Source organism: Pholcus phalangioides, unplaced genomic scaffold (genome assembly GCF_987345545.1).
Source record: "Pholcus phalangioides strain wild (caught in Gottingen) unplaced genomic scaffold, Ppha-v1.0 ptg000039l_1, whole genome shotgun sequence".
NCBI lineage: Eukaryota > Metazoa > Arthropoda > Arachnida > Araneae > Pholcidae > Pholcus > Pholcus phalangioides.
In genome coordinates, this window is record NW_028301625.1 from 20,070,730 (window position 1) to 20,097,601 (window position 26,872).

At 38.3% G+C, this 26,872-nt stretch overlaps 1 protein-coding gene across 2 annotated transcripts in view; it reads right to left on the bottom strand.

Moving 5' to 3' along the window:
• LOC149065668 (tetratricopeptide repeat protein 38-like) overlaps nt 1-14,064 on the bottom strand; it is a 76,789-nt gene extending 62,725 nt beyond the window's left edge. For both annotated transcript variants that reach the window (XR_016195594.1, XM_089253414.1), the window contains exons 1-3: nt 13,751-14,064; nt 2,983-3,060; nt 804-885 (exon numbers count right to left, since the gene is read on the bottom strand). Coding sequence is in view for 1 of the 2 variants with exons in the window: in XM_089253414.1 (XP_089109540.1) it covers nt 804-885; nt 2,983-3,060; nt 13,751-13,777 (187 nt within the window). In the remaining variant the exon portion in view is untranslated. The remainder of the gene's footprint in view (nt 1-803; nt 886-2,982; nt 3,061-13,750) is intronic.
• Between the last annotated feature and the right edge of the window lie 12,808 nt (nt 14,065-26,872).

Here is a 26,872-nt window from a genome sequence, read left to right on the forward strand (position 1 = left end):
GGAGCCCTATGTTCGCCTTTTCAGGGGTGCAGTTGGCCCTGAGTTCATTTTAATGGACGATAACGCGAGGTCACATGGAGCTCTTCTGCTCGACGATTTTCTAGAGAGTGAGGATATTCGCCGGATGGATTGGCCAGCCAGATCTCCAGACCTTAACCCTATAGAGCATGTCTGGGACGTTCTGGGGAGGGCAATTGCAACTCGCAACCCCCCCCCCTTCCGGAAACCATCCAGGGATTGAAAACAGCGTTGTTGAACGAGTGGGACCAATTGCCACAGGATATGATAAACTGCCTTATTTCAAGTATGAAATCACGCTGCGAGACCTGTATATCTGTAAGAGGGGACCATACTCCCTATTAACCCATTTTTTTGTTTATTCTGCAACCACTGTTTCATACCTTCCGACTTCAACGAGTGTTACGCACGAGCATGGGTGTGTATTACAATTATTGAATGGTTATTTGTTTTGTATTGTATCAATGTATGTACATATGAAATTTCATTAAAATCGGTACAGTAGTTCTAGAGATAATCGACCAAGTTTGCAAATTCTCTTAATTTCTTACACCAGTGTATATAAATAATGAAACTGGATGGCAAAAGCATCAGATAGAGTAAAATGGAAAAATTTAGAGGAGACCTTTATCCAGCAATGGATTTAAAATAGATGATGAAAGAAAAAGTAAAGATACTGTGAATTTTATTACTCTACCTATCATCATCTCTGCAGACAAGTTGTGTCAATGACAAACATATTACAATAAGTATCCAAGGAAATGAAGAAAGAGAAACGAACATACCAAATTCCGGATCAGCAATCAACATATCTTGAACAGTTTTAGTCAAACCTCCCAATGAATCATCATCGTACCAGCCTAAATACTGAAGAGAAATTGTTTATAAAATACACATATGAACCTAGTATTTTATACTGCACTCATATTAATTTTTATTATCAACTTATCGTCATTTTTATCGTGGTTTGCAGGAAAAAATGTCATTTTACACATCAAGGAAAGGCTGACATGCATTTCATGAATGGTGTCGTAGACAGGAATGCTCAGAAACTGTATAGGAACAATTTTCTGACAATACACATGATAGATTGTTGATGTGTCCATTGTCTAAGTCATGCAGGATAGCCAGAAGTATGAGAACAGCGCAAGAAGCCAATTTTGCACAGACACTGGTGCAATCGCTGTGTTTTTTATTTTTCTTATTTAGCATGTATCTTGTAGGAAAACACTTCCGGTATAGTCTTTGAGCTTCCAGAACATTCCATACATATCTGTCTTTACCTGCTTCAAGAAATCAGCCATTCCTCCCACAATCCACAATAGAAATGACGATAAGTGGAAAAACCAGCGCTTCATAAGTTCAATGACAGGGCCCATCTAATTGTACACTACTTGCAGTAGGACTAGGACCATGTATTGTATGGTGAAGGTTGCTTTTTTAGATGTACTCTATCACTCTTCCAAGTTTTGCCTACGAGTTCTGAATTACAATCTATGCTGCACACTTACTAACCATCTCTTCAAATTTCAAGGAATGAAGAATAAAAATTTGAATTTTTATTGCAACCTCAGAGAAAAAGAAAACTGTAGATAAGAGCTATGATCTGCACAAAGTATTACAGAAATTTTACCTGCTACTTTATATATGTGTAAATTATAAGCAGGGAATTACAATAGTTCTAGTCTTGATAACTTCAAAAAGTGACTTTTTAATGTGCTTATATTTTATCAAAGCCACAGGTGTGTTGAAACTTTATCATGAAGTGTGTTGATATCATTTTTGATTAATTGGGGGTTTCCCCCACTTTACTATAGATAGTTAATAGTTGTGGCACCTTAGGAACTTGTCTTTGGAGCCTGTTAATTGAGATAGTCAATTGAAATTTGTCAAAAACTCTTTTAGGCAAATAAAAATAACTGTGCAATATTTGTCATTAAAAAAATTTTGCTTTCTTTTTAAATGCCACTAATTGCATGTTTTTTTGTTTTTTTTGTATAATACCAGATAATTCGATAAGTAGCCTTACATAGGAACTTTTTAACTACCAACTTTGAGCCGATCTCTCATTTAAAAAAGTCTCTCCTCCAGGGAGAGAAATAATATGTCTACAACATTAAAAGAATTTATGCATGACACAAGCAAAGAGTAACCAGCCAATTTATCTACTTCCAAAATCAGAAGACAGATAGCAGCACTTGACAAGCACAAACTTCACATAAGGTTCACAACACCAGGGCCACAACTAAGGGGAAGCAGGCGGGTCAGGTACCTCAGACACAGGACAAAAAGGGGGTACAAATTTAACCCTTTAACCTCTTCTTCAGCATTACAACGGGGTGCCTAAATATGTACTTGCCTTAGCTGACCAAGTATCTAGTTGCGGCCCTGCACAACACACACACACATTCTGACATGTACCCATTCCTTAGAAGTTCTGTAGAGCAATATGGATTAGGTGCATGCATGGTTTAGTAGTGATCTCTCAACTAACTTGTTCAATTATTGATTGTTGCAATCATCCTACTTCTATCATACTGAAGTTGAAGTTTACTAGAAACTCCCCATTCCAAATTTGAATTGCCTATATCGATGTTTTTTTGTTTTCTTTTCAGCAGAAACGGGTGAATTTTGGTTGTTATGCATCCTTTTCAAGCCAAATTTACAATTGATTTTTTCAACAGTTGAATTTTCATTGAGGTTCTTGATGACTCTGATACAAATTGTTGTATGATTGGTTTAGGTTTGTTCTACAACTGATAATCATTAGTTTAAGTAAAAAATAAAATAAACAAAAATGTTTTAATTCAGTATGGACAGCCTGTTTCAGATTAAATATCCATGGTTAGTCTATATAAATTGCTAAAATGATTAAGCCTTAAAATGAGGATAGAAAAATGCTTATGGAAAATAAAACTCTGAATGTTAACAGAATATTCAGAATTTTAAAAAATGCATACTGACCTGAGTTACTGCAGCATCATATAATTTACATGCCTGATCACTTGGAGAGGAAAGTACCAGACCTTCCCTAGCCCAATCCTAAAAGAAAAATATTGTATTGTAATTTGACTGAACCGTTAATTACTAGAAAATCATTTTATGACAATACCTTATTGACTAATTTTGATTTATCAGAAATTTAACCTATATTTTTTCCATGTTAAATACTCATAAAAAATTCTCTTTTTTTGTTCAGGCCCAAAACTATTTCTGTATTAGTTTCCAGAAAAACAACTCCAGAGGCAACTAGGATCACAGAGATTTGAGAATCATCATTCATGAGCAATTTAGGTTTTCTGAACATTGTTCAGAAGTGGTTAAAAAAGTCTACAGAATACGCGGTTTCATTCTCAAAAAAAATTGTCTCTTCGCATTCTCCTAAAGTGATTCTTTCACTTTTCCAGGGCTTAGTTCATCCTGGATCGGAGTATGCCATTAAGTTTTGGAGACCACACTTATATAGGGGCATTGACTTGGTTGAGAGGGTGTAGAGAAGAGCAACATGTGCTCTTGAGTCACACAGGACTTAAGCTATGAAGAGACTTGATTTTTTGAAAATTTTTACATTAGAAGAGCACAAGTGTTGGGGGGATATGTTTGAAGTGTTTAAAGTTTTCAACGGAATGGATAAAATGGACAAGTTATTAATACATCGCCAATCAACTGCTTCAAAAAGGGGACACCAGTATTCATTGGTGAAGAAAAATTCTAGGTTGTGTGTGTGATGTTGAAGGGAATTTTTCTCCAATAAGGTTGTGAATAAATAGAATAGCTTACCTCAAGTGAGCATGAATTCTAACACAACTGATACGTTTAAAAAACAGAAATACTACTCACACAGGATTTTCTGGACTTCCATTGCTGGATTTACAAGATAAGTGTTTTTTTTCTTATTGCTCTCAACTTTAATTTTCGTTGTGTATTTTCGGTCGACTTAAATTTTATTTTCTCACTCTCATTTCACTTTCATTGTACTTTCGCCTGGTTTGTGACCATTGTTGATAATCAATATCTTTGCCTACGTGCTGGTATAGGAGGGAATAATTGGTTCTTTGTTTCCCACCATTTTTTGTGTTTTTCCCGTTTCTTTGATATAATTTGTGAGACTTTTGGGCATTAGTGTTAGCGAACTTTTTTCCGGTTATTCTCAGTAATTTTTTTTCTTTCATTTTGGGTTCTATTGTTTTAGTGTTAGCTAATACTAATAAGTATAAATTTTACTTTGTATCTTAATATGTTTTAGGGGCGTGTGTTTCATTCTTTATATACATATACGGGGTGATTATAAAAAAACTATCCCGACATATGGGCCTCTAACTATCATATCATTCACAGAAACTGAATGAAATTTTGACATGAGGTATTTTGAGGTATGCGCTCAAGAATGATATGGAAAACAACAGTGTCACTCTAACAGTTATGGTTACAGTGAGAAAATTTCGAAAATATGAAATGGCAACACCAAGTTTTTTGTATTGGAATGTGATCTCCATACTGAAAAACACTAAATAGCGTTGGAATGGCACCTGTAGCACGAAAATCCCCGGAGCTAGGCAAGGAAAAATTAAAAAGGACTTTGCCGTGCACCAGAGCATTAATGTTCGTTTCATTCGTCACACCGTTTCTTCGGCTGAGATCCCAGCCTGATTAGTCCTCCACAAGGTCATGTGGAAAATTTGTGAAACACAATAAAATGCTTTATTTTATGCTGCTTCTCTGTCCTTATTGGTTGTCCTCACTTTTAGCCTATCTATTGCCGGTGATTTTCATGCTACAGTTGCCGTTCGAACGCTATTTAGGGTTTTTCACAATGGAGATCACATTCCAATACAAAAAACTTGGTGTTGCCATTTGATATTTTCGAAATTTTCTCACTGTAATCGTAACTGTTAGAGTGACACTGTTGTTTTCCATATCATTCATGAGCGCATACCTCAAAATACCTTATGCCAAAATTTCATTCAGTTTCTGTGAATTGTATGATAGTTAGGGGCCCATATGTTCTTAAGTCAGCCACCTCGTTGGGCAATTTGCCTGTTGTGGCGTTGTATTTGTATTTGATAGTTTTTTATAATCACCCTGTATATTTCTTCTTCGTGATTGTGTTGAGTATTTTATTTTACTTTAATTTTTTTGTACAATCTTTTACGTATATTTTGCATTGTAATGTAATTTACGTTATTTTAATTTCCTGTTAACACATTTCTCATTTTCCTATTTTTTAAGTGTTATTATCTAGTTTTTAGCAATAGTGTTAGTATGCCTTGACCGAAAGTTGCCCTTGTGAGTAATCCTGTGGGTGAGAACAAATCAGGTAGGAGCGAATATTAGTGAGTCTCATTCAGAGTACCGGGATTTACACTGCTGGCCACCCAAATTGCAACACCAAGAAAGACAAGAGATATCGCAACAATATTTATTTTGTAGATAACATGTTGACCAAGCATCAAATGATTAAATTTATAGACTTCTGTGAAGTGTGGTTCCTGCCAAAATCAGTAGCCAGAGTAGCCGCCATTGTTGGAGATCACCGCTGCCACACGCCTCGGCATTGATTCAAAGAGACTTTGGATGTGTTCTTGGGGTACAGCAGACCAAGCAGCTTCCACGCGTTGCCAAAGTTGATCTGGTGTGGCAGCTGGGGATGTAATCTGGGTTAATCGTTGAGCAAGTATGGACCACATGTTTTCTTTCGGCGAAAGATCCGGAGAGCGAGCTGGCCAGGGAAGCAATTCAATCTGGCGATTGACGAAGAACCTTTGGACAATGCGTGCCACGTGTGGTCGCGCATTATCCTGTTGAAATATGGCTGTGGGCAAGCCCTGAAGGTAAGGAAGGACAACTGGCTCCAACACCTCGGAGATGTAGCGCTGGCTTTTTAAAGTACAGGCAATGCGTACTAGAGGAGTGCGAGAGTGATATCCAATACCGCCCCATATCATAATACCCGGTGCAGGACCAGTGTGGCGGTGCATAACGCAGCTGTTCAGCATCCTCTCTCCACGGTGTCTCCAGACTCGAATCTGACCATCGTGGTGTTGCAGACAGAAGCGTGACTCGTCAGTAAAGACAATTTCATTCCATTGTGCCGTCCACATCCTTCTTTCATCGCACCATTGGCGGCGGAGACGTCTGTGGTTCTGCATCAAGGGTAGATGAAGCAATGGACGTCTTGCGGACAGACCACTCTGCTGTAAATGGAATCGAATGGTACGCGCAGACACTGGATGATGCGGTACAGACTGAATGTGCTGTGCTATGGTTCGTGATGTGGCTGAGCGATCCGTCACTGCCATACGCACAATACGCCTGTCATCACGTGAAGTGGTGCACTGAGGTGGATGCGATTGAACACGTCGGTCCATCGTACCCTCCTGCATCCAACGATCACATATCCGCATTACAGTTGTTTGGTTTCGTCCAACACGACTACCGATTTCCCTGAAAGATAATCCACAATCTCGGTAGGCCACTATCCTTCCTCTGTCGAACTCGGATACTTGATCAAAAGATGATCGCTGTTTTCTACGAGGCATAATTGATCGTTTTTTTTAAAAAACCACAAGGAAAACACAATTGCCGTACTTCAAATCGCCGAAATCTCCAAGCCTTAAATAGCGCTTTGAAGTGGTGCCACAGGCGCGCGTGATGTGCGTCTGCGCTGAAATTCTAATCATTTGCATATCTCACCTCCGCTAATGCATGTTGTAAATTTTGTATTATTTGCATGCTTACTTCAGGGTGTTGCATTTACGGTGGCCAGCAGTGTACTATTATCCGCTGGGGGGGGGGGATTCAGATGTGGTAGTGATTCCAGTACTGTTCAAGGGGTTGTGGCAGGTATAGGAGTAAGATCCACCAATTCAATTTAGGCCTAAGGGACATTTGCTCCTCACTTGGGGTCATGTTCTTGCATTTACCGATAGGTGGCTTTGTTGAGATGGGATTCATCTGAATAGGAGGGGGGTCTGGGAGGTTTACGATAGGCTTAGGTCAGGTTTTTACTCCCAGACCATGTAGTCGTGAATGCGGGTTAATTAATGATAATCACAACAGTACTGACGGGGAATTACCCACCTTTGATTTAGATGGCTTCTCGATTGACACGAAATCATTTCATACCGTGCACTGCCCAGGCTCTATCGACCATTGTCAATTTTAGCCATTGCCCCGGATGAGGGGGCTGGGCGGTGACACTAAATCACAGGGCAAATTAAAATGTGTGCTGATAAATGCCAGGAGCTTGGGTAATAAGAACGATCTTTTAGAAACTATGATAGCTGTGGAGGGCCTGGATCTTATAGCTATTACAGAATCTTGGGCAAACGATGGAGATGAATCTTTCTTACACATCTCACGATGCGATACTTTTTTAAGAAATAGATCGGATAGGAAAGGGGGTGGAGTGTTGATATACGTGAAATCATGTTTGAAGGCTAGAGAGTGTAACATGCAGAGAAGCGATACTGAAACCATATGGGTTGAGCTTGAAAACAAAAAACGCCATAAATGTATCGTTGGGGTTTGTTAAAATCCACCGAATAGGGATCCAAACTACATCGTCAAACTTCATGATGAAATTTCCTACATATGTAAGCATAAGAGGGTTGTAATACTAGGGGATTTTGATTACCCAGGTATAGATTGGGAAAATATTTCAGCTAGAGATCAATATGAAAGGGACTTTCTTATAAGTTGGAGCTTGATAATTTTTTGTATCAGCATGCATGAGAAGCCACTAGGGGTACTGCTATTTTGAATTTAGTTCTCACTAGTTCTGAGGATCTTGTTGAACATGTTTTGGTGGGGGACGAGTTTTCCTCTAGTGATCATTGTGTTGTCAGTTTTTTTTTAAAATTTTTATTGTAAACAAATACACATTACACAAATACTGGACAATAACAAACGAAAAGGAATACAAAAGAAAAAGAAAAAACACATACACATATAATGAATATACACTATGTGGCCCCAAGGGACACTAAGTCCTTCCAGGAAGACAAAAAAAATTTGTATTACATTGTTTTGCCACCTCTATAAGTTTTCTTCGGGTAAGGTTGATAACAAAAGACTGGTTCCTTGTTTTCGGAGAACTAACTGATGTTTTGAGAGGAAGGTTAGCGAAAGTTTTCAAAGAACCGGTTAGAATCAGTCAAGGTGGCAAGTCAATGGGAAGAATTTAGTACAAAGCTATCTTCTGTTTTGCAGACGTTATTCCCTTTGTTCGAAAAAAGCATGTTTGTACATCGCTTTTGTTCACGGATAGCGTGCGTAACCTTTATCATGAAAAGAAAAGAACATTCAGAGAGTATAAAAGTGGACGAGGTGATCTATCATTGTTTACTGATAAAAGAAAGGCGTTGAAGAAAGCGATAAGGGATAGTAAAAAAGAAGTTGAGTCTAGGTTGGCAGACAACATTGGCTACGACCCAAAATCATATTTTAGATATGCCAATAATGGATATAAGGGGACAGTAGGTCCCCTCTCGATAGGAGGGTCTCGAGTAGAGAGCAATGTAGGCATGTGTAGTGCTTTCAATAACTTTTTTGCATTGGTTTTTAATACAGAATACGATATTCAATGTACGGTGTTGCATGGAGTAATAAAATACTCAACGATATTCAAGTAGAAGATGTGGAGGTCCTAAATCTTCTAAAAAATTTATGTGGGAGCAAAAACATCAGGACCAGATGATATCTATCCTACGGTCCTCAGGGAATGTGCTAATTAATTGTTGGGGACAGTCACGCAGATATACAGGAGTAGTGTTACTGAGAGTACCATCCCAAGGGATTGGAAACTTGCTAATGTTGTTCTGATATTTAAAAAGGATAGTAGAGAGGCTGTGTCCAATTACCGTCCAGTGAGTTTGACGAGCTCCCACCCAAAAATTTTGAAAATTATTATCAAAAAGCAATTGAAGTGGTTAGACGAGAATAGTGTATTGCCAGATAATCAGCATAGGTTCAGGAAGGGGAAGTCATGTGTGCTAACCTCCTTTGCTTCTATGATCAGGTGATTAAGGCTTTGGGTAAGGGAAAAAAATGTAGATGTTGTGTACCTTGATTTCGAGAAGGCATTCGATCGGGTCCAACATGGTAAATTCTTGAAGTGTTTACATGAGATTGGGGCAACTTGCTGAATTTTATAGAATCGTGGTTAAGAGATAGATCACAATGGGTTATGATGAACGGGGAATTCTCTGATTCGACAGGCGTCATTAGTAGAGTTCCTCAAGGAAGTGTCCTGGGCCCACATACTTTTACACTTTTTATTGATAAACTCGATCAGCGTATCAAAGGGATTGTTAGCAAATTTGCAGATGACGTGAAGCTAATAAGGGTAGTTGGGAATCAAAGCAATAGGGAGTTGCTCTAGACCCACTTGAACAGGATTGGAACATGAGCAAATGAATGGAGCATGAAATTTAGCGTTGATAAGTGCATGGTCGCTCATTTTGGTTTGAACAACCCATGGTTCTCTTACGAGTTAAATGTTGTCATCATCCCAGATACAACTAGGGTCACCAATTAGGGAATTTGCATTGATGAGCGTCTTAGGTTTTCTGAACATTGTGTAGCGGCAGTCAAAAAAGTGAATAGAATGTTCAGTTTCCTTTTCAAAAAGGTCTTTTCAGTTTCTTTAAAAGTCATTCTTCCGCTTTTCTGAGGCTTGGTTCATCCTGGACTGGAGTATGCTGTAAGGTTTTGGAGACCATACCTACAAAGGGACATAGACTTGGTTAAAGGGGCACAGAGAAGTGCTACACGTGTCCTTATTGGCACATGGAGCTTGAGTTATAAAGAGACTTTATTTTTTGAATATGTTTACATTGGATGAATGCAAATGTCGAGGAGATATAATCGAAGTGTTCAAAATTTTCGACGGGATGGATAGGATGGACTACGAATTATTAGTACACCGTCAATCGACTACTTTTACAAGAGAACACCAGTATTGATTGGTAAGGGACAATTCTAGGTTATGGTGTCGCAGGAAATGCTTCTCTAATAGGGTTGTTAATAAATGGAATAGCTTATCCCCGGGGGTAGTAAATTCTAACACAATTAACACATTTAAAAAGAAATACGATAAACATGTTGAGGTAAATGAAGAAGCTATCCATACTTAGAATAAGACAACAATAAATACATTTTATGGGCATTATATAATATTTTATCATGTGTGTGTGTATATATATATTGTTTATAATTTTTTTGATTGCACGTTTAATGGGTGCTATATTTTAGTAATATCTGACATCTATACTTGTTATGGGCATCTTTTTCTCAGCCACCTCATTGGGCATTTTGCCTGTTGTGACCTTGTATTTGTATATAAACATATTGGAATAAATTGAAAAGCTATCCATACTTAGATGAGACAACCATAATTTTTCATGGGCAGTATATTTATATTTTATCATAATTATTGATTTTTTATTACTCTTATTGGCTTGCTGTATTTTTGATATAGTTTAGATTTATATTTGATACCTATATTTTTTATGGGCATCTTTCTTCAGCCACTTTTGTTGGTATTTTGTCTCTTGTGGCATTTGTATTTATAACACCAAGTGATATTTAGACAAAATACATGATATTTATTTTCACATTAAACATTAATATCATAAACCAGGCAGGGATGTCTTGAAAGCATCATAGGCACCCAGGCAAAGTTATTTTTCTAAGGTTCCTCCATACGTGGCTATAAACACCTGCTTAAAAATTTACATACTTGTTCTCAACACAGTTATATTTATATTTTATTATCATGATGACCTCTCAGCACTCTAGGTGTTCCCCATGTGTTAAAATGACACTGACACTAGATGTAATAAAAATATCAATATTTTTGATGAATGAAATTTGTATCAAGAAGAATGATTGTTAAATTTAAAAAAAATCAATCTTACCTACAATAATAATCAAGCTGTTTGACCCTGTACATCAAGCATTTACGATCTGGGGCAAATCAGAAATCTGTACAGCAATTATTGAAACCATAAATTTCACATCTCATTTCTTTTGTGATAAATTAACTAGATTGTTTTGCTTTCCACAAAATTACTTGCTTTTCACAAAATCAATGGCCCCTTTCATGAAAATAAGGAAAATTTTCAAAAGAAAACAGGACCCAATAAAGTCTGGATAAAATACTGCATTGCTTAGTGCTCTCTCTCTCGGTTTTCATTTAAATTCAAATTAAATCACTTTGTTCAAGTAACATTCATTTATTGAACATTAAGCAAGTTCAATTTTGAGCAAAAAGGTTCATTTTATTTTATACTTCTCAGTGGGGGGACAGAGTACTCGTGTTAACATTGTGGTTTTGTAATAGTCTTGTTGCCACTTCCGCTATACCTCTATATCGGGAAAGACTCTCTAAACAAGAACTGAGCGGGTATCAAGCAAGTGACACCTCTGAATGTTCTTCGGTACTGTTGGCACGTGTCTTATCAATCTAGGTTACTGTGCCCCAAGAAAGGAAGTGTGTTGGAAAGAAAATAAGAGAGTTGGTAGGAAGAGCATGATATCTTGTGTTTGAAATAATTTTGTCTCCAGCCACCCGTTGAACAAGGCATCCAAACCCTTTTAGAGTTGTGAGCATCATCTATGCCCATCATCAAGAAAAGAGCCTCAGTGTAGAAACTGATATATTAGAAGAATCAGACATATGCTCAAAGCAGCACAATGCTTAACCTAGAACGTAACTTGAATTAAATGTTTATCAAATAAAAAATCGGGTACAAGCATCAAATATCCTTAGGTACTTTGGTCAGCACCATAACGCTTACAAACAATAAGTGGAAGATGCTTGCTATTTAATTTCACTTGAAATTAAAGTTTTTATGAGACACTAATAAGTAGAAGAGAAAAGAAGGGTAAAATTTTTGTGATCATGCCCCCCCCCCCCCCAGACTTCTAAGTCTATCTCCACCTATGCAAAAGTGTGAACAGCATGCACAGAATATTGTAATCAAATTTGCTTAGAATGACTAACTACATCATTTCTATCATGTCTGAAAGAAATTCCTTGTGTCCCCAACCAAAGCGAAGATAGACTTAAAGGTTTAGAAGGTGGCACAATGATGTTAAAGCTATACATATATAGGCTATATATCTGTATGTAATACACATATCTGATGTTGGAGGGTACAATGCCACCCATACCCTCCCCAAAAAACATTTTGTGCTCTCACCAAAAGTCGATAATGCATGCACTTCTGAAGTAACCTCAAGCACAATGTTTCATGTATGCTGTGTACAGAGGCAGATTTACGGCTTTGCTGCTATTCTAATTTTGCCACTCTTCTCCTAGTTGAATTTGATGTTCTTGACCACCAATGACTGAAATTTGCCCAATAGACTGTATATAGCCTGCTTGTCCCCCCCCCCCATAAATATTGTTTTGCAATAGCACTGATTGTTCAGCGACGTACGTCACCGATTTCAACATATTATGCTTATATTGAGAGAATACATTTACCCATATTAGCACAAGATGTATATTTATTCATTGTGTGTGGATAATATGTCCTTTTTTACCACTAAGAATATCCATAGATTTCATAGTCATGACAAATACGTCAACATACAACTTCCCTGCATAAATACCTGTTAAATGATTACATCTAATATCACGCAACAACAGGGCTGTAGCTAAGACTCTTTTGGGGAGGGAATAAACATAATTTTTTTGGCTGCTCCACAGTAAAAGTGAATGATTTTATAACAGTATTCTTCTCCTCCTAAAATTTGCTGACACCCCATATCACCTTCAGGGCACAAGTCCTCTTTCTCAGAGTAGGCTCATTGGTTCTGGCCCTGTGCAACAGTACCAAATATTTAAAGTTTTTTGCCAAACATTTAGCATCCTCAAAGAGGCAGATTTACGGCTTTGCTGCTATTCTAATAGACTGTATATAGCCTGCTTGTCTCCCCCCCCCCCCATAAATATTGTTTTGCAATAGCACTGATTGTTCAGCGACGTACGTCACCGATTTCAACATATTATGCTTATATTGAGAGAATACATTTACCCATATTAGCACAAGATGTGCTCAAAGAACACTATACATAAGGGCCCCACAAATTTATATTTCCCCAGGGCCCAAACTTATGAGGAACTACTCTACACCCTACCTACAATGTATGTAGTGCCACCTTAATGCGTGGCCCAGGGTGCAGTGGAAAAGGAAGCAGTTATGAAAATGAGATCTGGTTAAAATTGTTGAGTGTAAGCATGACACTGGAAGATACAAATTTATAGCCAGGTAGAGAGCCTCAAAAAAATTGCTTTGCTCAGGGGAATGATACAGTAAAGACCGCACTGAATGTATGAAAAATTTGTTTGGAATCACAATTCGTTCCATCACAAGTTCTGGAACAAATTGTTGACTAAGGTATCCATTGAATAACGATTGAGTATTGAGGTATCCCTCCACACAAACTCTTATAAATTATGTTTCTGCTTAATAAAAACAAAAGAAAGATGTAGCAGGTATTTTAGACAATACACGGATAATGAAGGCCAATTAAAACAAATATAGACCAGTGATAAATTGAAAACAGAACTGAAATAAAAATACTGACGTAAGCAATGAATGTCACAACACAGCAAATTACTCTTGACAAACTGTGATTCAAACACAAATTCATAGTAATTAAATGGTTTTGATTTGGGTATTGATAAGGAAAGTGGAATCGAGTAAATTATGCAACTTACAGACACTCCTCTCCAATGCCGTCTCATTTTATTAGCATCTAAGAGGGAGGATCTGTTTATATTTTGATGCAAATTTTTCAGCTTTGAGTGCGCTTATGATATGAGCGCTCTGGATGAACTGACATTCTTATAAAACATGAAAAAGACATTAAAACCAAGAGCCGATTGGGGGCCGTCTCTTCGTATTCACACGCAGATCCTCGACAAAAACATCTCCATACGAAGGCGGCAGCAGCCAACAATTCGTGGTAATGCAATGATTGTATGGCAACATGGGGAATTTTCATGGAGTGCACTCAATTACGGCTGCCTCCCTGTTTTCAAACCTTGCTTGCCAGCAGGGCTAGACAAATCGCGAAAAAAAAAATCTAGACGCCAAAAAAAAAATAATTTTGGGGTGTCAAAAAATTTTTACCCGGGGGAAAAAAGTTCAAAATACAGTCAACCCTTGGTTTACGAACGCCTTGGTTTGCGAGCAATTCAATTAACGACCAACAAAAAATGATTCGGTTTACGAACGCGAAAAATGGTCTAAAGCAGGGGGTTCTCAAACTTTTTCCACTTGCGTCAGAAGAGCCGACGGGAAGAAAACATTGAAGGGGGCTGAAAATCGTCATTCGTACCGTATATACGGGACTCAAGCTCGTACGCAGGAGGCGGAATAGTGCGTTCCATTGTACATTCATGAATTTTTTGGGGGGGGGGGTTGCCCATCCAACGCCTCCTAGAGAACAAGGCCTCCACACGAAGCTTGTGACGTCACTGAAGTAGGCCATATCACTTATAGCCAATGGATATGCTACATACACAGGCTGACCATATTTCCTCCAGAGAAATACGGTAAATTGGAATTCCAAATACGGGAAAATACGGGACATCGCCAATTATCGCCAAGAACAACGCCAAAAGTGCACAAAATTGCCAACATAGCTGAAATTACAGAAAAATCGAAATATCGGGAAACAAAGCGTTACTGCGAATTGCAGTGTAATAAAATGAATTCCATGAAATAAAACGTTCAATAAGACAATAAAACAAATGCGGGAGATTAATGTTCTTATTTATAGTTGTAATTATCATAATATAATTTATGAGATGAAAAATAATTTCAATCGTTGACTTCAATAAAGAATAAAAATCCAAGTAGGCGTCATGTAAAAAACGGGAAAAACTGGGACACTTTTGCAAAAAAGTCGGGACGGTCAGAAAAAGAAAGAAAACCGGGACACATGGTCACCCTATACATACACAACGGGTTAAGATGGTGCGTGTGTCGGCTTGCTATATCCAATGGCTACAGGTGAGATGAGCTACTTCAGTGACGTCACTAGTTTCGTGTGGCGGCCTTGTTCTCTAGTAAATGTTGGCTCAGCCCCCTCACAAAATTTATTGGGGGCTCAAATGACCTCAGCTCGCAGGTTCCGGCACCTATGAACCACGACACCCCTTACCCTAATTAATGCTTATCCGTGGTACCCCAGAGCAGTTTAACCAAGAATCTTTTCGAAAAATCTTTGTCGGGCAGTCGCTCCGAGGCGCCGCTGACAGAGGTTGGCGGTGCATACAGTTTGAAAAATCCCTGGTCTAAAGAGACAGAAGTCTCAGATTGCAATTTTTTTTCCGATAGAATTTAGATCATATTTCATCGGAATGAAATTCTCGCCACCAAACACTGCTTCTCTCATCCATTTCATGGATCACAAGAGGTCATTTCAAACTTTACGAAGTTCTGCAGAAAAAAAAATTTTCAAAGATATTTTTCTATAATAGCTGACATAGAACACTCAGTGTAACCTCTGGAAACATTATTGTATCACCATACGTTACATAATACTTCTTATTTACAAAGCTTGGCAACAAGTGTTTTACAGAACCCTTACTTTGGCTTGGGATATATTTCGTGGCCAGATGGTGTTGCAAGCGGAGATTTTGAGAGCTTTGACAGTGAAATTATAGATGGCACAGTACATATTTCATGAAACCAGACTTTGAACATGACATCGTTTTCATTCCGTTTGCATTTCACCTCTTTCGAATTATGGCGCGCAACACAATTTTTTTTTTTAGTGTTGGTTTAACCGTTTCACTTACGAGCGATTGACAAGCAATTCGGATGATTTCCGTATGACGAATCGGTGATAAATATGGTAACCTTGTTCTAACCTAACGGCATGTTAGAAAAAGAAAGGAAAAAAGCAGAAAAGTAAGGAAAAAATAACAAATGAAAAAATAGAAAACAGTGCAATATAGACACTATACGAAAGAAAGTGGATTTATATTTTCACCCTCACCTACCTGTTCTCTTTCACTCTTTTGTACATGTATATAGTAGAAGGATACATTACAGAGGTAAAAAGAACAATTTTATTTCATAGGGTTGCAACAAAGTTTCGCGATGATGAGGAGAGAGAAAAGAAAACAGAGACTTGTTTGAATTTATTCCACTAGCGTTTGGGAACAATATTACGTCCTTGATCGTAAAGTGGTTAATCATAACTATTGTTTATGCCCAAGAACTGTTGTAAAAGTTCACACTAGAAATCCTTGAAGTTTTATGAACAGATTAATTCATGATTCCTATGGGAAAATTATTTCGGTTTGCGAACAATTCGGTTTACGAACGGAATTCAGGAACGAATTAAGTTCATAAACCAAGTTGATTGATTGTAATGCTCCTTTTGACTTTTTAAGGGCGTAGTGATCCTCTTTCACGTTGGCAGATATGCTGCTATAAATTCCAAGCATTTTGTGCTGGCCCAATACCGGGTCTAAAGGGGAAAGTGGGGGCAACTGCCCCGGTTGGCAAAATGTAGGGGGGCAGTAGTTTTAGAAAGGAACACAGAACACCGTTATAAAGTTATCGAATTTCATAGTTGTGATGGCAGAAAATAATTCTAATTACGGGCTTGTGTGCCGTTCACCCTACAATTTAGTAACTACACAAAGAAAATTTTAGGCGCGAAAAGGTGTGATTACATAATGAAGGGGAGTTATATATCATTCCATAATGAAGGGAAGCTGGGTGTGATTCCATAATGGGGGAGAGATATGACTCATTCTAGAATGGAGGAGAAATAAATGTGATTCGATATTGAAGGGGAGTTAGATGTGATTCCATAATGAAACCGAGTTAGGTGTCATTCCATAGTGAAGGGCAGTTGGGTGTGCTTCCATAATGAAGGGGAGTTCTGCATGATTCCATAAAGGGGGAGAGATACGACTGATTCCAAAATGGAGGAGAAATAAATGTGATTTGATATTGAAGGGGAGTTAGGTAAGATTCAATATATAAGAGAAGTTACGTGTGATTACATAATGAAAGGCAGTTAGGACTCATTCCATAATGAAGGTGAGTTAAGTGTGATTCCATAATGAAGAAGAGTTAGGTGTGATTCCATAGTGAAGGGCAGTTAGGGGTCATTCCATAGTTAAGGGAAGGTAGGTGTGATTCCATAATGAAGGGCAGTTATGTGTGATTCCATAATGAAGGGGAGTTATGTGTGATTCCATAATGAAGGGGAGTTATGTGTGATTCCATAAAGAAGGGGAGTTATGTGTGATTCCATAAAGAAGGGGAGTTATGTGTGATTCCATAAAGGGGAAGAGATACGACTGATTCCAAAATGGAGGTGAAATGAAAGTGATTCCATATTGAAGGGGAGTTAGATGTGTTTCCATAATGAAGGTGAGTTAGGTGTAATTTCATAATGAAGGGAAGTTAGGTGTGATTCCATAACGAAGGGGAGTAAGGTGTGATTCCATAATGAAGGCGAGTTAGGTGTCATTCCATAGTGAAGGGAAGTTAGGTGTCATTCCATAGTTCAGGGCAGTTAGGTGTGATTCCATAATGAAGGGGAGTTATGTGTGATTCCATAAAAGGAGAGAGATACGACTCATTCCAGAATGGAGGAGAAATAAATGTGATTCCATGATGAAGGGGAGTTATGTGTAATTCCATAATGAAGGGGAGTTATGTGTGATTCCATGATGAAGGGGAGTTATGTGTGATTCCATAATGAAGGGGAATTATGTGTGATTCCATAATGAAGGGGAGTTATGTGTGATTCCATAATGAAGGGGAGTTATGTGTGATTCCATGAAAGGAGAGAGATACGACTGATTCCAAAATGGAGGAGAAATAAATGTGATTCCATATTGAAGAGTAGTTAGGTGTGATTCCATAATAAAGGGGAAATATGTGTGATTCCATAATGAAGGTTAGTAAGGTGTCATTCCATAATGAAGGCGAGTTAGGTGTCATTCCATAGTGAAGGGAAGTTAGGTGTCATTCCATGGTGAAGGGCAGTTGGGTGTGATTCCATAATGAAGGCGAGTTAGGTGTCATTCCATAGTTCAGGGCAGTTAGGTGTGATTCCATAATGAAGGGGAGTTATGTGTGATTCCATAAAAGGAGAGAGATACGACTCATTCCAGAATGGAGGAGAAATAAATGTGATTCCATAAAAGGAGAGAGATACGACTCATTCCAGAATGGAGGAGAAATAAATGTGATTCCATAAAAGGAGAGAGATACGACTCATTCCAGAATGGAGGAGAAATAAATGTGATTCCATAAAAGGAGAGAGATACGACTCATTCCAGAATGGAGGAGAAATAAATGTGATTCCATGATGAAGGGGAGTTATGTGTGATTCCATAATGAAGGGGAGTTATGTGTGATTCCATAATGAAGGGGAGTTATGTGTGATTCCATAATGAAGGGGAGTTATGTGTGATTCCATAATGAAGGGGAGTTATGTGTGATTCCATAATGAAGGGGAGTTATGTGTGATTCCATGAAAGGAGAGAGATACGACTGATTCCAAAATGGAGGAGAAATAAATGTGATTCCATATTGAAGAGTAGTTAGGTGTGATTCCATAATACAGGGGAGTTATGTGTGATTCCATAATGAAGGTGAGTAAGGTGTGATTCCATAATGAAGGCGAGTTAGGTGTGGTTCCATAATGAAGGGAAGTTAGGTGTGATTCCTTAATGAAGGCGAGTTAGGTGAGATTCCATAATGAAGGGGAGTTATTTGTGATTCCATAAAGTGGGAGAGATACGACTGATTCCACAGTTGAGGAGAAATAAATGTGATTCCATAATGAAGGGCAGTTAGAACTGATTCCGTAATGAAGGCGAGTTAGAAGTGATTCCATAATGAAGAGGAGTTAGAAGTGATTCCATAATGAAGGGAAGTTGACTGTGATTCCATAACAAATTTGAGTTAGAAGTGGTTCCATAATGAAGGGGAGTAACGTGTGATTCCATAATGGAGGCAAGTTAGGTTTGATTCCATAATGAAGGGGAGTTATGTATGATTCTATAAAGGGGGAGAGATACGACTGATTCCAAAATGGAGGAGAAATAAATGTGATTCCACATTGAAGGGCAGTTAGAACTGATTCCACAATGAAAGTAGGTGAGGTGTGATTCCATAATGAAGGTGAGTTAGAAGTGATTACAAAATGAAGAGGAGTTAGAAGTGAATCCATACTGAAGGGCAGTTAGGTGTGATTCCATAGTTAAGGGCAGTAAGGTGTGATTCCATAATAAAGGGAAGTTAGGCGTGATTCCATAATGAAAGCGAGTTAGGCGTAATTCCATAATGAAGGCGAGTTAGGTGTGATTCCATATTGAAGGGGAGTTAGGTGTGATTCCATAATGAAGGAGGAGTTAGGTGTGATTTCATAATGAAGGGGAAATCAGTGTGATTCCATAATGAAGGGGAGTTATGTGTGATTCCATAAAGAGGGAGAGATACGGCTGACTTCATAAAAAGGGAGAGATACGGCTGATTCCAAAATGGAGGAGAAATAGATGTAATTCCATATTGAAGGGGAGTTATGTGTGATTCCATAAAGGGGGAGAGAAACGAGTGATTCCAAAATGGAGGAGAAATAAATGTGTTTCCATAATTAAGGCGAGTTAGAAGTGATTCCATAATGAAGAGGGCTTAGAAATGATTCCATAATGAAGAGGGCTTAGAAATGATTCCATAATGAAGAGGGCTTAGAAATGATTCCATAATGACGTCAAGTTAAACGTGATTCCATAATGACGTCAAGTTAAACGTGATTCCATAATGAAGGGTAGTCATGTGTGATTCCATGAATGATGCGAGATACGACTGATTCCAAAATGGAGGTGAATTAAATGTGATTCCATATTGAAGGGGAGTTAGGTGTGATTCCATATTGAAGGGAAGTTAGGTGTGATTCCATAATGAAGAGGGCTTAGAAATGATTCCATAATGACGGCGAGTTAAACGTGATTCCATAATGAAGGGTAGTCATGTGTGATTCCATGAATGATGCGAGATACGACTGATTCCAAAATGGAGGTGAAATAAATGTGATTAAATATTGAAGGGGAGTTAGGTGTGATTCCATAATGAAGATGGCTTAGAAATGATTCCATAATGAAGATGGCTTAGAAATGATTCCATAATGAAGATGGCTTAGAAATGATTCCATAATGAAGATGGCTTAGAAATGATTCCATAATGACAGCGAGTTAAATGTGATTCCATAATGAAGGGTAGTCATGTGTGATTCCATGAATGATGCGAGATACGACTGATTCCAAAATGGAGGTGAAATAAATGTGATTCCATATTGAAGAGGAGTTAGGTGTGATTCCTTAATGAAGGCGAGTTAGATGTGATTCCATAATGAGAACGAGTTAGGTGTGATTCCATAATGAAGGGGAGTTAGGTGTGATTCCATAATGCAGGGGAGCTATGTGTGATTCCATAATGCAGGGGAGTTATGTGTGATTTCATAAAGGGGGAGAAATACGACTGATTCCAAAATGGAGAAGAAATAAATGTGATTCCATATTGAAGGGGAGTTGGGTGTGATTCCATATTGAAGAAGAGCAAGGTGTGATTCCATAATTCAGGCGAGTTAGAAGTGATTCCATAATGAAGAGGACTTAGAAATTATTCCATAATGAAGAGGACTTAGAAATTATTCCATAATGACGGCGAATTAAGTGTGATTCCATAATGAATGGTAGTCATGTGTGATTCCATAATGAAGGGTAGTCATGTGTGATTCCATAATGAAGGGTAGTCATGTGTGATTCCATAATGAAGGGTAGTCATGTGTGATTCCATGAATGATGCGAGAAACGACTGATTCCAAAATGGAGGTGAAATAAATGTGATTCCATACTGAAGGGGAGTTAGGTGTGATTCCATAAAGGGGGAGAGAAACGAGTGATTCCAAAATGGAGGAGAAATAAATGTGTTTCCATAATTAAGGCGAGTTAGAAGTGATTCCATAATGAAGAGGGCTTAGAAATGTTTCCATAATGACGGCAAGTTAAACGTGATTCCATAATGACGGGTAGTCATGTGTGATTCCACGAATGATGCGAGATACGACTGATTCCAAAATGGAGGTGAATTAAATGTGATTCCATATTGAAGGGGAGTTAGGTGTGATTCCATAATGAAGAGGGCTTAGAAATGATTCCATAAGGACGGCGAGTTAAACGTGATTCCATAATGAAGGGTAGTCATGTGTGATTCCATGAATGATGCGAGATACGACTGATTCCAAAATGGAGGTGAAATAAATGTGATACCATATTGAAGGGGAGTTAGGTGTGATTCCATAATGAAGATGGCTTAGAAAAGATTCCATAATGACAGCGAGTTAAATGTGATTCCATAATGAAGGGTAGTCATGTGTGATTCCATGAATGATGCGAGATACGACTGATTCAAAAATGGAAGTGAAATAAATGTGATTCCATATTGAAGAGGAGTTAGGTGTGATTTCTTAATGAAGGCGAGTTAGAAGTGATTCCATAATGAGGAGGAGTTAGTTGTGATTCCATAATGAGAACGAGTTAGGTGTGATTCCATAATGAGAACGAGTTAGGTGTGATTACATAATGAGAACGAGTTAGGTGTGATTCCATAATGAAGGGGAGTTAGGTGTGATTCCATAATGCAGGGCAGCTATGTGTGATTCCACAATGGAGGGGAGATATGTGTGATTCCATAAAGGGGGAGAGATCCGATACCAAAATGGAGAAGAAATAAATGTGATTCCATATTGAAGGGGAGTTGGGTGTGATTCCATATTGAAGAAGAGTAAGGTGTGATTCCATAATTAAGGCGAGTTAGAAGTGATTCCATTATGGAGAGGGCTTAAAAATTATTCCATAATGACGGCAAGTTAAACGTGATTCCAAAATGAAGGGTAGTCATGTGTGATTCCATGAATGATGCTAGATACGACTGATTCCAAAAAGGAGGTGAATTAAATAAGATTCCATATTGAAGTGGAGTTAGGTGTGATTCCATAATGAAGAGGAATTAGAAATGATTCCATAATGACGGCGAATTAAGTGTGATTCCATAATGAAGGGTAGTCATGTGTGATTCCATAATGAAGGGTAGTCATGTGTGATTCCATAATGAAGGGTAGTCATGTGTGATTCCATAATGAAGGGTAGTCATGTGTGATTCCATAATGAAGGGTAGTCATGTGTGATTCCATAATGAAGGGTAGTCATGTGTGATTCCATGAATGATGCGAGAAACGACTGATTCCAAAATGGAGGTGAAATAAATGTGATTCCATACTGAAGGGGAGTTAGGGGTGATTCCATAATGAAGGGGAGTTATGTGTGATTCCATAATGAAGAGGGCTTCGAAATGATTCCATAATGACGGCGAGTTAAACGTGATTCCATAATGAAGGGTAGTCATGTGTGATTCCATGAATGTTGCGAGATACGACTGATTCGAAAATGGAGATGAAATAAATGTGATTCCATATTGAAGAGGAGTTAGGTGTGATTCCATAATGAAGGGGAGTTAGGTGTCATTCCATATTGAAGGGCAGTTAGGTGTGATTCCATATTGAAGGGGAGCTATGTGTGATTCCATAAAGGGGGAGAGAAACGAGTGATTCCAAAATGGAGGAGAAATAAATGTGTTTCCATAATTAAGGCGAGTTAGAAGTGATTCCATAATGAAGAGGGCTTAGAAATGTTTCCATAATGACGGCAAGTTAAACTTGATTCCATAATGAAGGGTAGTCATGTGTGATTCCATAATGAAGGGTAGTCATGTGTGATTCCATAATGAAGGGTAGTCATGTGTGATTCCATAATGAAGGGTAGTCATGTGTGATTCCATAATGAAGGGTAGTCATGTGTGATTCCATAATGAAGGGTAGTCATGTGTGATTCCATGAATGATGCGAGATACGACTGATTCCAAAATGGAGGTGAATTAAATGTGATTCCATATTGAAGGGGAGTTAGGTGTGATTCCATATTGAAGGGGAGTTAGGTGTGATTCCATAATGAAGAGGGCTTAGAAATGATTCCATAATGACGGCGAGTTAAACGTGATTCCATAATGAAGGGTAGTCATGTGTGATTCCATGAATGATGCGAGATACGACTGATTCCAAAATGGAGGTGAAATAAATGTGATTCCATATTGAAGAGGAGTTAGGTGTGATTCCTTAATGAAGGCGAGTTAGAAGTGATTCCATAATGAGGAGGAGTTAGATGTGATCCGATTCCATAATGAAAACGAGTTAGGTGTGATTCCATAATGCAGGGTAGTTATGTGTGATTCCATAAAGGGGAAGAGATACGACTGATTCCAAAATGGAGAAGAAATAAATGTGATTCCATATTGAAGGGGAGTTGGGTGTGATTCCATATTGAAGAAGAGTAAGGTGTGATTCCATAATTAAGGCGAGTTAGAAGTGATTCCATTATGGAGATGGCTTAGAAATTATTCCATAATGACGGCAAGTTAAACTTGATTCCATAATGAAGGGTAGTCATGTGTGATTCCATAATGAAGGGTAGTCATGTGTGATTCCATAATGAAGGGTAGTCATGTGTGATTCCATAATGAAGGGTAGTCATTTGTGATTCCATGAATGATGCGAGATACGACTGATTCCAAAATGGAGGTGAATTAAATGTGATTCCATATTGAAGGGGAGTTAGGTGTGATTCCATATTGAAGGGGAGTTAGGTGTGATTCCATATTGAAGGGGAGTTAGGTGTGATTCCATAATGAAGAGGGCTTAGAAATGATTCCATAATGACGGCGAGTTAAACGTGATTCCATAATGAAGGGTAGTCATGTGTGATTCCATGAATGATGCGAGATACGACTGATTCCAAAATGGAGGTGAAATAAATGTGATTCCATATTGAAGAGGAGTTAGGTGTGATTCCTTAATGAAGGCGAGTTAGAAGTGATTCCATAATGAGGAGGAGTTAGATGTGATCCGATTCCATAATGAAAACGAGTTAGGTGTGATTCCATAATGCAGGGTAGTTATGTGTGATTCCATAAAGGGGGAGAGATACGACTGATTCCAAAATGGAGAAGAAATAAATGTGATTCCATATTGAAGGGGAGTTGGGTGTGATTCCATATTGAAGAAGAGTAAGGTGTGATTCCATAATTAAGGTGAGTTAGAAGTGATTCCATTATGGAGAGGGCTTAAAAATTATTCCATAATGACGGCAAGTTAAACGTGATTCCAAAATGAAGGGTAGTCATGTGTGATTCCATGAATGATGCGAGATACGACTGATTCCAAAAAGGAGGGGAATTAAATGTGATTCCATATTGAAGTGGAGTTAGGTGTGATTCCATGAATGATGCGAGATACGACTGATTCCAAAAAGGAGGGGAATTAAATGTGATTCCATATTGAAGTGGAGTTAGGTGTGATTCCATAATGAAGAGGAATTAGAAATGATTCCATAATGACGGCGAATTAAGTGTGATTCCATAATGAAGGGTAGTCATGTGTGATTCCATAATGAAGGGTAGTCATGTGTGATTCCATAATGAAGGGTAGTCATGTGTGATTCCATAATGAAGGGTAGTCATGTGTGATTCCATGAATGATGCGAGAAACGACTGATTCCAAAATGGAGGTGAAATAAATGTGATTCCATACTGAAGGGGAGTTAGGTGTGATTCCATAATGAAGGGGAGTTATGTGTGATTCCATAATGAAGAGGGCTTCGAAATGATTCCATAATGACGGCGAGTTAACCGTGATTCCATAATGACGGCGAGTTAACCGTGATTCCATAATGAAGGGTAGTCATGTGTGATTCCATGAATGTTGCGAGATACGACTGATTCGAAAATGGAGATGAAATAAATGTGATTCCATAATGAAGGGGAGTTAGGTGTCATTCCATATTGAAGGGCAGTTAGGTGTGATTCCATATTGAAGGGGAGCTATGTGTGATTCCATAAAGGGGGAGAGAAACGAGTGATTCCAAAATGGAGGAGAAATAAATGTGTTTCCATAATTAAGGCGAGTTAGAAGTGATTCCATAATGAAGAGGGCTTAGAAATGTTTCCATAATGACGGCAAGTTAAACTTGATTCCATAATGAAGGGTAGTCATGTGTGATTCCATAATGAAGGGTAGTCATGTGTGATTCCATAATGAAGGGTAGTCATGTGTGATTCCATGAATGATGCGAGATACGACTGATTCCAAAATGGAGGTGAATTAAATGTGATTCCATATTGAAGGGGAGTTAGGTGTGATTCCATATTGAAGGGGAGTTAGGTGTGATTCCATATTGAAGGGGAGTTAGGTGTGATTCCATAATGAAGAGGGCTTAGAAATGATTCCATAATGACGGCGAGTTAAACGTGATTCCATAATGAAGAGTAGTCATGTGTGATTCCATGAATGATGCGAGATACGACTGATTCCAAAATGGAGGTGAAATAAATGTGATTCCATATTGAAGAGGAGTTAGGTGTGATTCCTTAATGAAGGCGAGTTAGAAGTGATTCCATAATGAGGAGGAGTTAGATGTGATTCCATAATGAAAACGAGTTAGGTGTGATTCCATAATGCAGGGTAGTTATGTGTGATTCCATAAAGGGGGAGAGATCCGATACCAAAATGGAGAAGAAATAAATGTGATTCCATATTGAAGGGGAGTTGGGTGTGATTCCATATTGAAGAAGAGTAAGATGTGATTCCATATTGAAGAAGAGTAAGGTGTGATTCCATAATTAAGGCGAGTTAGAAGTGATTCCATAATGGAGAGGGCTTAAAAATTATTCCATAATGACGGCAAGTTAAACGTGATTCCATAATGGAGAGGGCTTAAAAATTATTCCATAATGACGGCAAGTTAAACGTGATTCCATAATGAAGGGTAGTCATGTGTGATTCCATGAATGATGCGAGATACGACTGATTCCAAAAAGGAGGTGAATTAAATGTGATTCCATATTGAAGGGTTGTTAGGTGTGATTCCATAATGAAGAGGAATTAGAAATGATTCCATAATGAAGATGGCTTAGAAAAGATTCCATAATGACAGCGAGTTAAATGTGATTCCATAATGAAGGGTAGTCATGTGTGATTCCATGAATGATGCGAGATACGACTGATTCCAAAATGGAGGTGAAATAAATGTGATTCCATTTTGAAGAGGAGTTAGGTGTGATTCCTTAATGAAGGCGAGTTAGAAGTGATTCCATAATGAGGAGGAGTTAATTTTGATTCCATAATGAGAACGAGTTAGGTGTGATTCCATAATGAGAACGAGTTAGGTGTGATTCCATAATGAGAACGAGTTAGGTGTGATTCCATAATGAAGGGGAGTTAGGTGTGATTCCATAATGCAGGGCAGCTATGAGTGATTCCATAATGGAGGGGAGATATGTGTGATTCCATAAAGGGGGAGAGATCCGATACCAAAATGGAGAAGAAATAAATGTGATTCCATATTGAAGGGGAGTTGGGTGTGATTCCATATTGAAGAAGAGTAAGGTGTGATTCCATAATTAAGGCGAGTTAGAAGTGATTCCATAATGGAGAGGGCTTAGAAATTATTCCATAATGACGGCAAGTTAAACTTGATTCCATAATGAAGGGTAGTCATGTGTGATTCCATAATGAAGAGTAGTCATGTGTGATTCCATAATGAAGGGTAGTCATGTGTGATTCCATAATGAAGGGTAGTCATGTGTGATTCCATAATGAAGGGTAGTCATGTGTGATTCCATAATGAAGGGTAGTCATTTGTGATTCCATGAATGATGCGAGATACGACTGATTCCAAAATGGAGGT